The sequence below is a fragment of the Pogona vitticeps genome, chromosome 2, assembly GCF_051106095.1.
Source record: "Pogona vitticeps strain Pit_001003342236 chromosome 2, PviZW2.1, whole genome shotgun sequence".
Classification (NCBI taxonomy): Eukaryota; Metazoa; Chordata; class Lepidosauria; order Squamata; family Agamidae; genus Pogona; species Pogona vitticeps.
In genome coordinates, this window is record NC_135784.1 from 15,500,322 (window position 1) to 15,513,155 (window position 12,834).

The 12,834-nt window shown below is 45.3% G+C and overlaps 1 protein-coding gene across 1 annotated transcript; it reads right to left on the bottom strand.

The window, feature by feature from the left end:
• Positions 1–1,172: 1,172 nt before the first annotated feature.
• On the bottom strand, positions 1,173–11,701 carry LOC144583038 (uncharacterized). Its single transcript, XM_078387766.1, has 6 exons — positions 11,447–11,701; positions 8,824–9,329; positions 8,054–8,174; positions 7,364–7,449; positions 7,006–7,126; positions 1,173–4,443 (listed from the first exon to the last, which is right to left on the bottom strand). Exons 2-6 carry the CDS (start codon positions 9,253–9,255, stop codon positions 3,503–3,505), a joined length of 1,701 nt encoding a protein of 566 aa, XP_078243892.1. The 5' UTR covers positions 9,256–9,329; positions 11,447–11,701; the 3' UTR covers positions 1,173–3,502.
• Between the last annotated feature and the right edge of the window lie 1,133 nt (positions 11,702–12,834).

Sequence of the window (12,834 nt, forward strand, 5' to 3'; positions counted from 1 at the left end):
CCACCCTGCCGTTTTATGGCGGCTGTGAGGGGGTTGCCTGGCAACCCAGCCACGCGCAGGGGAGAGGTTCTGTTTCCGCCCAGAAGACAATAGACACCCAATGAGAGTTCGCTCCTCCTCCCGCTCCTTCAGGTCACCTGTCTCCGGGCGGAAGCCCATCCTTTTGGAAGGCTGGCTGGGCAAGAACCACCGCTTCCCCTTCCTTTCTTCCCGGTCCACTGACCGGCCGTCCTCCAACACGCCCCACCCCCCGCGGCTCCTCTTCGCGCACGAGCGCGGGCCCCTCCTTCTCCTCAACGGCTGCTCTGCTTGCTCTCCGTCCCTCCAGTGCGCGTGCGCCCCACCATCCCCATGGAAATAAAAATCCACCCCCATTGAAGAAACTTCACTCTTGCTCCAGACTCGACCGGTAACACCCGTTGGGGGTCACGCCGTGGGGCAGGAAGGGAGAGGCTCCGGCTTTCTCCCTTAAACACTTGCTGGTGGGGTGAAACATTGTGAGCGTTGGCAACCCAACTGGGAGAGAGTGGAGCAAGCAATGGTGGTTGCCCAAAGTCAATTGGGAGGTGTCCTTGCACCCCAGATTTCTGTTTTGCCCCCCTCCTTCCTACTGAAAGACCCCCACCATCCCACTCCTGATCCTCTTTTTGGTATTTCTTGGGGGGGGGGTGCTTCCTCTGGCCTGATCCTGCTTGGCCCCCATGGTCAGATCCTCTCCTACTGAAATTTGGACTCTACACAGCGGTACCCCCTCGTCAGGGAGGAAGGGCCTATTATTAGGGTTGTCCCCTGAAGACTGAGGGATCCCCGTTGGTTTCCAAAATGTCCCAGCAGGTGTTCTAGTTGATGCTCCTGTCGGGGAAGCCTTTAAAAGCGATCAGAACGAACATAAAGGCCATTAAAAGAATTCCCAACTGATAGAGGCTGCTTTGATTGAACAGGCAGGGATTTTTCCTGTGTTAAACTGGATGCATTTCACTTGGTACCGCCTGAGGAGGTGGACAGGGCTCTGGCTCCCTGCAAAGCCGCCACCTCCTCTCCACATCCTTACCCAGCATGGCTCTTAAAATCAGCAAAGGAGTCGAACGGGTGACACTCGTCATTAAGGCACCTCTACATGAATAAATGGATATTTATCTCCTATTACTCAAAAACACCAAGCACAGTCAATCAAAATTGTAAAAATTGTCTGTGAATTTCGTTGTATGTGTATATACTTACAATGACAATAAATTATTATTATTATTATTATTATTATTATTATTATTATTATTATTATTATTATTATTATTATTATTATTATTAAAAATATTGACTGGTACAGTGGTGCCCCGTTGACGACGATAATCCGTTCCAGCAAAATCGCTGTACAGCGAAATCATCGTCAAGCAAAAAAAAAAAAACCACCATTGGAATGCACTGAAAACCAGTCGATGCGTTCCAATGAGGGAAATACCTGCTCGTGCAGCGAAAATCCTCCATATGGCGGCCACTTTCCGCTCCCTGTCTTGCAAAATGAGGTCAGCAAAACAGCGAGGAGCCATTTTGAGAGCCGCCAATCAGCTGTTTTTAGATCATTTTGCAAAAAATCGGTTCACGAAGCAGGGAACTAATCATCAAGTGGATTTTCCCCATACAAACATTGTTTTGCGATCGCTATAGCAATCGCAAAATACTCATCGTCAACAATTTCGTCGTCTAAGGAGGTAATCGTCAAGCAGGGCACCACTGTATTATATAACAGATACAAGTTAACCCAAAACCTAAGTATCTGTTAAATGTCAACACACTATATATGATGTTTTGTAGCTGTTATTTATTATATTATTATTATTATTATTATTATTAGTAGTAGTAGTAGTAGTAGTAGTAGTATATTATTTTATTATTAAATACATTTGTAACCTTTTACAACAACAAAAAAAGCAAAAATGGAAAACAGTGTCAATTTACAATGATAGAACAAATATCTAATACAGTCAGATTTATAAATTGGTCTTTGTCAGTCACATATAAGACCAAATTGAAAGTCAAAATACATGTATTCAGATGCAAACCGGAAGTGTAATTGTGTAAATCACTGTGACAAATTGCCAGTACAGTAGGGCCACCATATCCACAGGATCAGTACTGTACCTGCAATTTCACTTACCCGCTACCTGGAAATCTTCCCTGCCTCCAGGAAACACACATTTCCAAGGTGTATTACCAGAACCGGCCACTAAATGGAGCCAGAGACTATTCTATACAGTAAGAGCCCCATATCTGTTGGGGGTTGGTTCCAAGCACCCGCAGATACTGAAAACCATGGATAACACTGAATCAAGGGGATGGCAGCAGTTGCTGGTTTCAGGGAAGGCTCCCTTGTGAACAGGACGGCAAGAAACCCAGTCTTGTGGCAAGTCTGGACCAGGGCTCCTTCTCTCAATTATGCACAGATGCCAAAGAAACTAGTAATAAGTGCTTCACTTATCTGCTATTTCCAGCATCCAAGGAGGGAGGGCTAGGAACCAATGCTGTGGGGATACCACAGTCCTATTGTAATTGCTAAATAGCTCAGTGGTTCAGACATCTGACCCCAGATGGGAGTTCGATTCCCCCCACTGTACCTCCTTGACAGGGGCTGGACTTGATGATCTATGGGGTTCCTAACAGCTCTGCTGTTCTAAGATGATGATGATTGACAGCTTGCCACTTGCATTTCCAGTTTCATGCCAAATAATGTGACTAGCAAATGTGACCAGAAATGGAATCAGCAACTGGTTCATAAGTGGCAATTTCCTGCCATGATTTAGACATGTCTAATGAATGACAGATGGGGGGATCTATTCTTTCAGATTTATGAGTATGAGTCTTTCTGCAATGGAAAGGCTTCCAAAGCCACTGGTTTCTCTGCTAACCTCCTCACCACAGGTATAAAATGGAAATCTACGCATTCCTATGGGCTTTTCAAAAACAAAATACATGATATAACTTCCAGCCAAGTCATGTCTAAACCGCATGAATCAGCAGTTAGTGTCACTGAGCAAATCCTCCCTAAATCCACTTAGGAGTCCAGTAGGAATAAATCTGAATTATTTTATTGAACCAATGGCTGTTTTAGATTTTTTTTAAGGCAATCCTCATGGTCTCTTAATCTGTAGATTTTGCCACTGTTTGAATAATTTGATGTCTGGCTGAAGCTCTTCCTGCATCTGAGACACTGATAAGGTTCCTCCCATGGGTCAGTAATTTGATGTCTGTATTTGCGAAGGCTTTCACGGCCGGGATCTAATGGTTGCTGTGGGTTTTTCGGCTCTTTGGCCTTGTTCTGAAGGTTGTTCTTCCTAATGTTTCGCCAGTCTCTGTGGCCGGCATCTTCAGAGGAGAGCAACAACCAATTTGATGTCTGTTGAAGCATATGATCTTTGAAGCTTTTAAACAAAGCCAGATGTTTATATAGTTTCTCTCCTGTATGATTACCCTGATATATATTGAAGACTGATTTCTGATTTTTTTTCCCTCACACTCCGAGCTTCTCCCCTTTGTGAATAATCTGGTGTCTGCTGAAGCTTGTTCGGTAAGAGAAGCTCATTTCACACACCAGGCATTTATACGGTTTCTCTCCTGTGTGGATCCTTCGATGAACATTAAGATTTTGTTTCTGACTAAACCTCTTCCCACACTGCGGGCACGTATATGGTTGTTCTCCTGTGTGCTTCCTCTGATGTATCCTTAGGTTTCCCTTCTCAGTAAAGCTTCTTCCACACTCCTGGCATTTATATGGTTTTTCACCTGTATGAATAATTTGATGTTTCGTGAGGACTGAGCTCCGTATGAAGCTTTTCCCACACTCCAGACATTTATATGGATTCTCCCGTGCGTGCATCATTTGGTGTCTCTTGAGATACGATTGCTGACTGAACATCTTCCCGCACTCTGGACATTTATATGGTTTTCCTCCTGTGTGAGTTTTCTGATGGGCAGTGAGCTTTTTCTTCTGACTGAAACTCTTTCCACACTCAAGGCATTTATACTGTTTTCCCCACGTGTGAAGAGTTTGGTGACTCTTGACATGTGCTTTCTGACCGAAGCTCTTTTCACCTTCTAGGGATTTAACCAGTTGCTCACCTACGATTTTGTCATGGCTTGTGGGCTGTGTATCCCACCGAATGTTTTCTCCCTTCCGGCATTTATGTGTTATTTCCTCTTTGTGGTCGTGAGCACGAAGACCGGATTGCCACTCAATCTGTTCTCCACCTGCAAGGCCTCCTCTGTCTTGATCTATTTTTTCTTGTCCTGGAATTTCAATGGCCTCACCAGCTGGAAAAGCAGGTGATGTCTTCTTCCTTTTCTCTTCAACACATATTTTTTCATTCCGCTCTCCCCTCTCTTTAGATCTCGGCCTTTCCAGCAGCACTTTGTACAGTTTTCCTTCATTTTTATTCTCCCATTCATCACCGCCTTGGAAGGAAAGAAAAAACTGACATGAGAAGACAGAAAAGAGAATCGAACTTAGAGAGAAAGTGTCATTTCACTGAACTTTTAACTACTTCTTTATTACACTGTTAAATCACTCAGGAGCACACATTCTCTAGGCAGTGTACAAAGAGTGAAAAGTGTAAAATAAACCATTTGGAAAAGGTGGAGACAACTGATGAGAAAACCCAGAGAACATCAGCAGAAAATATAAAAACACTATGGTATAAAATTATGGTATAAAAGAAAGCTGACCGCCGAAGAATTGATGGTTGTTCTGGGTTTTTCGGGCTCTTTGGCCGTGTTCTGAAGGTTGTTCTTCCTGACGTTTCGCCATTCTCTGTGGCCGGCATCTTCAGAGGACAGCAACCTGTCTGAATTGATGCATTTGAATTGTGGTGCTGGAGGAGGCTCTTGAGAGTCCCCTGGACTGCAAGAACAAACCTATCCATTCTTAAGGAAATCAAGCCTGAGTGCTCACTGGAAGGACAGATCCTGAAGCTGAGGCTCCAGTACTTTGGCCTTCTCATGAGAAGAGAAGACTCCCTGGAAAAGACCCTGATGTTGGGAAAGTGTGAAGGCAGGAGGAGAAGGGGACGACAGAGGACGAGATGGCTGGACAGTGTCATCGAAGCAACCAGCATGAATTTAACCCAACTCTGGGAGGCAGTGGAAGACAGGAGGGCCTGGCGTGCTCTGGTCCATGGGGTCATGAAGAGTCGGACACGACTAAACGACAACATAAAATCACTAGACAGAGCATATCAAAACTAGATAGAGCAAGGAGTAAAAAATGGAAGAAGAAAAAACAACTATAAGAAAAACAACTCGGAGCATAAAAAAGCAGTTCTTGAAATGTTCTTGTTTCCTTGGCTGCCCACAGGACAGTTAAGGATCCTTGCACATATCCTACCTCAGCAGGTTATTGAACACCTAAGCAGAACCCAGTGCATGCTACTCTGATTTCCTTGCAAATGGCATTAAAGAAGCAATGCAATGGAGAAATACAGACAGAGTTCTGACTCCTATCCTCTGAAGATGCTGGCCACAGAGACCGGCGAAACATTAGGAAGAAAAACCTCCAGAACACAGCGAAACAGCCCGAAAAACCTATGACAACCAAAGGAGAAATAGTTCAGTGCTTTTGGTTTTATGTTGAAGAGAGAGATAAGCAGGTGATGTAGCCTGATTTTTCAGTTAAGTCTCTTTCTCAACACAGCACCGCAAGAGGGGAGAGCCAGAATCAGTAAGAAAAGCCCTATAGAGCACAACCCTACACCATCATGATTTCCTGGAGCGGAGGTCTCCATGTTCAGAGGAATTATGCCTGTGATCCCCAGTTGCTCAGAAGCAAGTTACTAGAGAATAATAAGATATTCACACCCTGTGGCAGTAGTAGTGGTGGTCGGTCAGTTTCCAAAGGCTTCTGACTGGGTAATGTGGGAATGGGAGTACAGAACAAGCTGGCTCAAGAAAGCAAGGCACCTATTTTCTTCCCATTTATGTACACGGAACTGCAATCCCAGAGCATACCAGTTCTGTCACAAAATACGCAATGATTCAGGAACAGACATCCCATAGAATCATAGAGGCACAAAGCTGGAAGTGACCCCAAAGGTCATCAAGACCAACACCTTGCTAAAAGAGAAAATCTATATTTAGAGCATGCCTAGCAGGGGAGCCATCAAAATGCCTGTTTAAAAACTACCAATGAAACAGTGTCCATCATTTTGTCCATCAATCTAGTCTCGCTGTCAAACTGCTCTTACGGGTCAAGAAGTTCTTCCTCATGTTTAGATGAAATCTTCCCATAATTTGAATTCATCACTTCAGTTCCTCTCCTCTGGAGCTACAAAAAAAAACTTGCTCCGTCTTTCAAGGGGCAGCCTTTCAAATATTTGACCATGGATCTCTTACTGTGTCTCCATCTTCTCTTCTCTAGGCTAAACATGGCTCCCTCACCCTTTCCTCTTAGTTTCCACACTTTAACCATCCTGGTTGCCCACCTCTGGCTAGGTTATTGAATCCTTCCTTAGCTCGGATACCCAGAACTGGACATAGGATTCCAGGTGAATTCTGACCGAAGCAGAACAGAGTGGAACTGTGATTTCCCTTCATCTGGACACAATAAATACAAGGTACTGCTGACTTATGTTAAGCTTGTGCTCCATTATAACCCTTAGTATAGGATGGGGATGACATTTCCTTGCCTCCAGATCCTTCACTTGTTTCGAAGAAATCTCTGAGTTTATAAACAAAGGCTCTGAGATTATACTGTACACCTTCATGGACCTTTAATATCATTCTGAATGTGGTCCGTCTGTGGCCCAGGAGACTAAAATTCACTTACCATTGTTAGGAGTTCTCATACCATCTCTAACTATTCTGGGCAGTCTACTGCTGTTTTAACACTTGCCAAAGAAGCTGTTCCTGAAAAGAAAGCCTATAAACCAAAAAATGCTGGAAGATAAACTAGAACAAAAAAAGGAGAGGTGATTATTTCCTGCCAGTTATAAACTGATTTTAGAGGGCAAGGAGAATCCTTACTGAGAGAGGCCACCATCCCATAATTCTCTAGCATGACTTCCCTGTGCAAGGATCGCTGGTCCCAATCCAGCTGGGCCCACTCCCCCTTGGTGAAATGCACAGCCAGCTCCTCAAAGGTCACCTGAAAGAAGAAAACATCATTTTTTCTTAGATCAATTGGGGCTTCTCCAAATCTCTGCAGCATTAAAATAACTAAACATTAAATCGACACAGTCTCGGCGGAGGTTCAAACAGGGACTGGGTCCATCCAGAATAGCCCTATCAGTGGGCAGAGTAAAGGAGGTGGATTGGGAGCAGAAAATAATCAGCCTCAGCTCTCTTAATTCTCTGCTTGGATGTCTAGTGAGTCTTCCCATACCTGAGCCAGTTGCACAGAAACTTCTCCTGTTGAACAGCAAAGAAGAGATGTGTGGCTAAGTTGTGCCGGCATTTGAGGTCCATCTCCTGTGAGAAACACAAAAAATGCAGAGAGCATCTATTTTTGATTTTGGCACTGTCATTAAATCAACTATTAGTGGGGATGCTGGCTGGAGGATTCTGGAGATGTGCAAAAAAGGTAACTTTTCCAAGTTCTTTGCAACATGGGCAGTGTAAACTGGAGATGCTCACTAGCTGTAGAATCCTGATTCTTGGGAGGACAAAGGAGGACTGGGAATGATCAAAATTCACCCTGATATATTTGTCTAATATCCAGTTCTAGTATTGTATCTTGGAAACCTGTATTTTTTTTGGGGGGGGGGGTTATTTAATATTTTTAGGCAGTGGATAAGTGAAACTGTTCCTACTGATTCCGTGGATATGGGGGTGGTGGTACCTACCATATTGGATATATTTCAGTGTTTCTCCAAATTTCTCTATTTTCCTAGAAAAATTAATGGAGCTAAATTAATGCATTTGTCTCCAGGGCTTCGGAATTTATGGAAATGTTAAATTTCTGCCAAAAACCTGCGCTCTTCCTGAGCTCAGGAGAACAAAAAGCCCACCCATAGATTTTAAGTGTTCTTGAGATATGAATACCAAGCTGAAATAATGCACCCCAAATCCTTACCGAGTGAAGTGCCACCTCCGTCTTCTTCCAACACGATCCGCCTGGACAGTGGCTTCTCTGTGGTGTCATGTGCGGCCTTCCGTAGTTTCCAAGTGTCAGTGGTCTCCTCTGCAGACAAGTCCTGCATAGAGATAAACTTTTTCAAAAGGCACCGAGGATTGCAGGGGAAGAGAACAGTAAAAAAAGAATAATACAGAACAAGATCTTGATGTGGAGTATCCCTTCCTAGCAACTTGAACAAATTCCTGAGAATAAGTAGGTAAGGGGTGGGAAAATACAGTGGTGCCTCGCATAACGAGCGCACCGTACAACAACGAATTCGCATAGCGATCCCTTTTTTGGGATCGCTAATGCGAAGGCACACCGGCAGCCCCAATGGTCAAAACTCGCATTGCGAAGATCGGTAAGCGTTTCGCTTACCGATCTTCGCATTGTGATGTCGGGAAATCAGCTGATCGGCGGCTCAAAAATGGCCGCCGCACGACCCAAAATGGCTGCGCGCAGTGTTTTCACGCCCTGCCCTCGCTTACTGAGGGCGCGAAAATGGCTGCCAGATGGGGGAAACTTCGCTAAATGGTGAGTACAGAAGCCATTGGAACGCATTAAACTAAGTTTAATGCATTCCAATGGCATTTTTTGTTCCGTTTAGCGATGTTTCCCCATAGCAACGGTTAATCTGGAACGGATTAACCTCACTATGCGGGGCACCACTGTATTTGAAACTCCTGGAAATGCAGTCACTAGGAACAAACGCTATTGAATATCCTCACCTGCCGCTCTTCCTGCTGTCTCAGAAGAAAGCCTTCGGCCAGGGCCACCGCCTGGAAACTCGTTTCTGCTCCACAGTCTCTCACCCAGCTGGATATCTCGGAGGGAAGGATGGTCAGGAGCTTCTCCAGGATCACCAGGTCTAGGATCTGAGCTTTTGTGTTCTGTTCGGGCTTCAACCACTGACGGCAAAGATCGTGGAGTCGGGAGCAAGCTTCTCGGGGGCCCTCGGCTTCTTCGTAGCAGAACTGCCTGAAACACTGGCATCGTCTGCCTGAGCTGTGAGAGGACTCGTCCTGAACGTGCTCCACAGTTCCCTTCAACAATCCCCCATTTCTCACAGGAGGGAGGGTGCTGGGACTTCTTCCTGCCTGAAGACCTGCCAAGGTTTGCCCCTCCTTATTTGGAATATAATTCAAGTCAGGTTCCAGCATGGCCACAAGATCCCTTTCCGACAGATTCTGTCCGTAGGCAATGCAGAGAGAACTGCTGGGGGGAGTACCACAACCTAGAAAGTGAAGACAACGTTCTGTGAATCAGGTATTACAATTCGCGAAGTAGGATGACCTTTTACAATAAGATTCAATCTGGCAACGGGTTCCTTCCACTACAGGAAGGACACATTTGATGAATCAAAGAGCCAGTCATGTTGGGAAAGATCTTTTGTTGTTTGTTAGTAGACGTACAAGGCAAGATCCTCTCGTTTGGTTTGTCCTCCTCGGGGGGGGGGGGAGCACCTCTTTGCCTTCTCTTCAGCACTCCGCTGTGACACTCTTCATCCTCTCTCAACAGGGTTGCAACATCATCTCCTTTAATTCATCTTGGGGGAGGAAAAAATCCTGGTTTGCTTTCCTGTGACCCACTCCCCAGGTTCCCCCTTTTTGCAGATGTCCAAGATTGCATGGTTCTGCTTTGCTTTTGAAGTTGTCTGGATAGCTCGAGTATCTGGCAGCAGAAGGAGAGGTTGAGAGTTCAATTCCCCCACTGTGCTTCCGGGGAGAAGAGCCAGCCTGGGTAGCCTTGGGCAAGCGGAGCCGTCCCAGAAGAAGGGGATGGGAAACCACTTCAGAGTACTCTCTACTGGGAAAACTCTGGAAAAGGTCGCCATTAAATCAAACTGACTCGATGGCGTAGAGTTATTATTTATTTTAAAGTGTGTTGAGTCCCTTATAAACGGTTATCATAGAATCATAGAAATGTGAAGTTGGAAGGGGCCTACAAGGCCATCAAGTCCAACCCTGCTGCTCAATGCAGGAATACCATCAAAGCATATCTGTTATACAAATCTTTCTCCTTATAGATTTAGAATATGCTAACAAATATGGAAAACAAAACAATGGCCAACTGATTTGCATACCTTACAGGCTTGAAGACACTCAACACCAAGGACTGCAGTAAGTATCGGACCACCGCAGGAATTTCCCATGCAAGCAAAACAATACTCAAGATTTTGCAACAAAGACTGGAGACCAAGAGCAACTTTCCTACAATTTTCCTGACTGATGTGGACAAGAGGAAAAACTGCATACAGTAATTCAACAGATGTACACCGCCCAGAGTAGCAGTTTGCTAAATGGGCAGTACATAAATACATAAATAAATGCAAAATGTCATGTTGGAAGACAGCTTCTAACAAACGAGAAAGCACGAGAGATCACATGAAGGCTCCAACTGTCTCCGGAAGCAAAAAAAATGACTGAATTGAATCACTTCCTAAGAAGGCAGGACATACTGCTAGAGGCATTGATCCTAAGAAGGGCAGAAGGCAGGAGAAAAGAAGAGGACCAAACGTGGTCTTCAGTCTGCAAGACCTGACTGAGCAGGGCTGCTAAGGACAGGATCTTTCAGAGCTCACTGATTCCTGGGCACCACAAGCCAGAAAGAGCTGACCGCACGTCATGACAACCAAGCATGCAAGGTTTTGAGCTCTGCAGAATTCTTCACTAGATGGTTGAAAAAAAATTATACAGTGGCGCTTCGCTAGACAGTTACCCCGCTTGACAGTTTTTTCAGTAGACATTGGCTTTCTGCGACCGCTATAGCGATTCACAAAACAGTGATTCCTATGGGGGAATTTCGCTGGACAATGTTTGGTCCCTGCTTCGCAAACCGATTTTCGCTAGACGACGATTTTGACAGCTCCCTCTGCGCTCGCAAACAGGTGTTTTCGGGACCTAAGCTTCACAAGACAGCGATTTAAACAGCTGATCGGTGGTTCGCAAAGCGGCTTTCCTATGGCTGATCTTTGCTAGACAACGACAATTCTTCCCCATTGGAACGCATTAAACAGGTTGCAATGCATTCCAATGGGGAAATGCTTTTCGCTAGATGATGATTTCGCTAAACAGTGATTTCAGTGGAACGGATTATCATTGTCTAGCGAGGCACCACTGTACTAGTCAAGGAGATGCAGGGAATTATACAGATGTAGCTGTAAAGAACATTTGCTCATGGAGTGAAGAGGGGAAGAGAAGGTTCTTGCTTGTTCTTTCTCATCCCCCTCCCCACAGTGATGCCAGCCTCTCCCCATTCCTCCCCACCATCCCAGTTACAGGCTGGGGTCTCTCCCTTCCACCCCCACCCTATTGGGCCCATATGTACCACAAGGGAATGGGTGGGACTCACCACTTTAGCTCCTCCACAGCTGGGGGGGGGGTCTCCTTCCTTCAGCTGGAGGGTCGGTGGGGGGAAACGATGCTCCTCTCCCTGGACAGAAACGGGGCTGCACTAAATTGGGGCCCTCCTGTCTCTCTTCATTTCGGCTGCCCCACTCACTCCCTGCAAGGCACCCACTTCCAGACTCTCTAGGAGGAACTTTCAATCCAAAGGCAGGAATGTAAGGGGGAAAAGTTTGTGCGACGCACACTTCCTGCTTCACCTGTTTCTCCGAACTCCTTTCCTCTCTAGGAATTCTACCTCTTTCGATTTAACCCTTAAGGAATGTCTTTCTTTAGCCAGCCAAAGGCTCCTTCAGGCCCTATTCTGTCTCAGTATTCAGCCCCCATAAAGAGGACTTCTATTGAGTAAGGACGTGGCTGTCAGTATAGGATCCAATTACAAAAGTCCTTTTTTGGTAGTTTCTCCTGGAATCTAACTTGCCTTTTTCCTTTCCCGATTCTTTTGTTTTTACTCTGGTCTTTTCCCAGGAAAATGATTATCTTGCTTCCGTAATTACAAGAGACTGATCAAGACAGTGATCAATGAAGAAGTACTAAAGTGGAATACATAATAAAACACAACAGCAAGAAGTGAAATATTTTACTCAGATCTTGAAAAATTGAGGCCATGTCCCAAGTCCTTTATAGGGACGCGGTGGCGCTGTGGGCTAAACTGCAGAAGCCTGTGCTGCAGGGTCAGAAGACCAGCAGTCGTAAGATCGAATCCACGCGACGGAGTGAGCGCCCGTTGCTTGTCCCAGCTCCCGCCAACCTAGCGGTTCGAAAGCGTGCAAATGCGAGTAGATAAATAGGGACCACCTCGGTGGGAAGGTAAACAGCGTTCCGTGTCTAAGTCGCACTGGCCATGTGACCACGGAAAGATTGTCTTCGGACAAACGCTGGCTCTATGGCTTGAAGAGCGGGATGAGCGCCGCCCCCTAGAGTCGGACACGACTGGACAAAAAAATTGTCAAGGGGAACCTTTACCTTTACCTTTACCCAAGTCCTTTAGTTTTTATAATTTAATTTTCTATGCAAAGGAGGTATGACAACACTATGAGAGAAGATATGACAACACTCTTCTAATAGGGGAAAAATTCTCATTCAAAGGATGGGCAGGATCTGTTCTCAGTCATTCCAGACTGCAGGACACCTAGGAATGGGCTCAAGCTAAAAGAAGGCAGATTTTGGTTCAACATCAGGAGGAAAAAATCTCTAACTGTTAAGAGGAGTATGACAGTGGAACAAATTATTTTGGGAGGTGGTGAGTGCTCCCAATGCTGGAGGCCTTCAAGAAAAAGTCAAGGCTTGTCCACACCGTCAGGTTCAAGCAGGCTAAATAGGTTCGCCATGAGT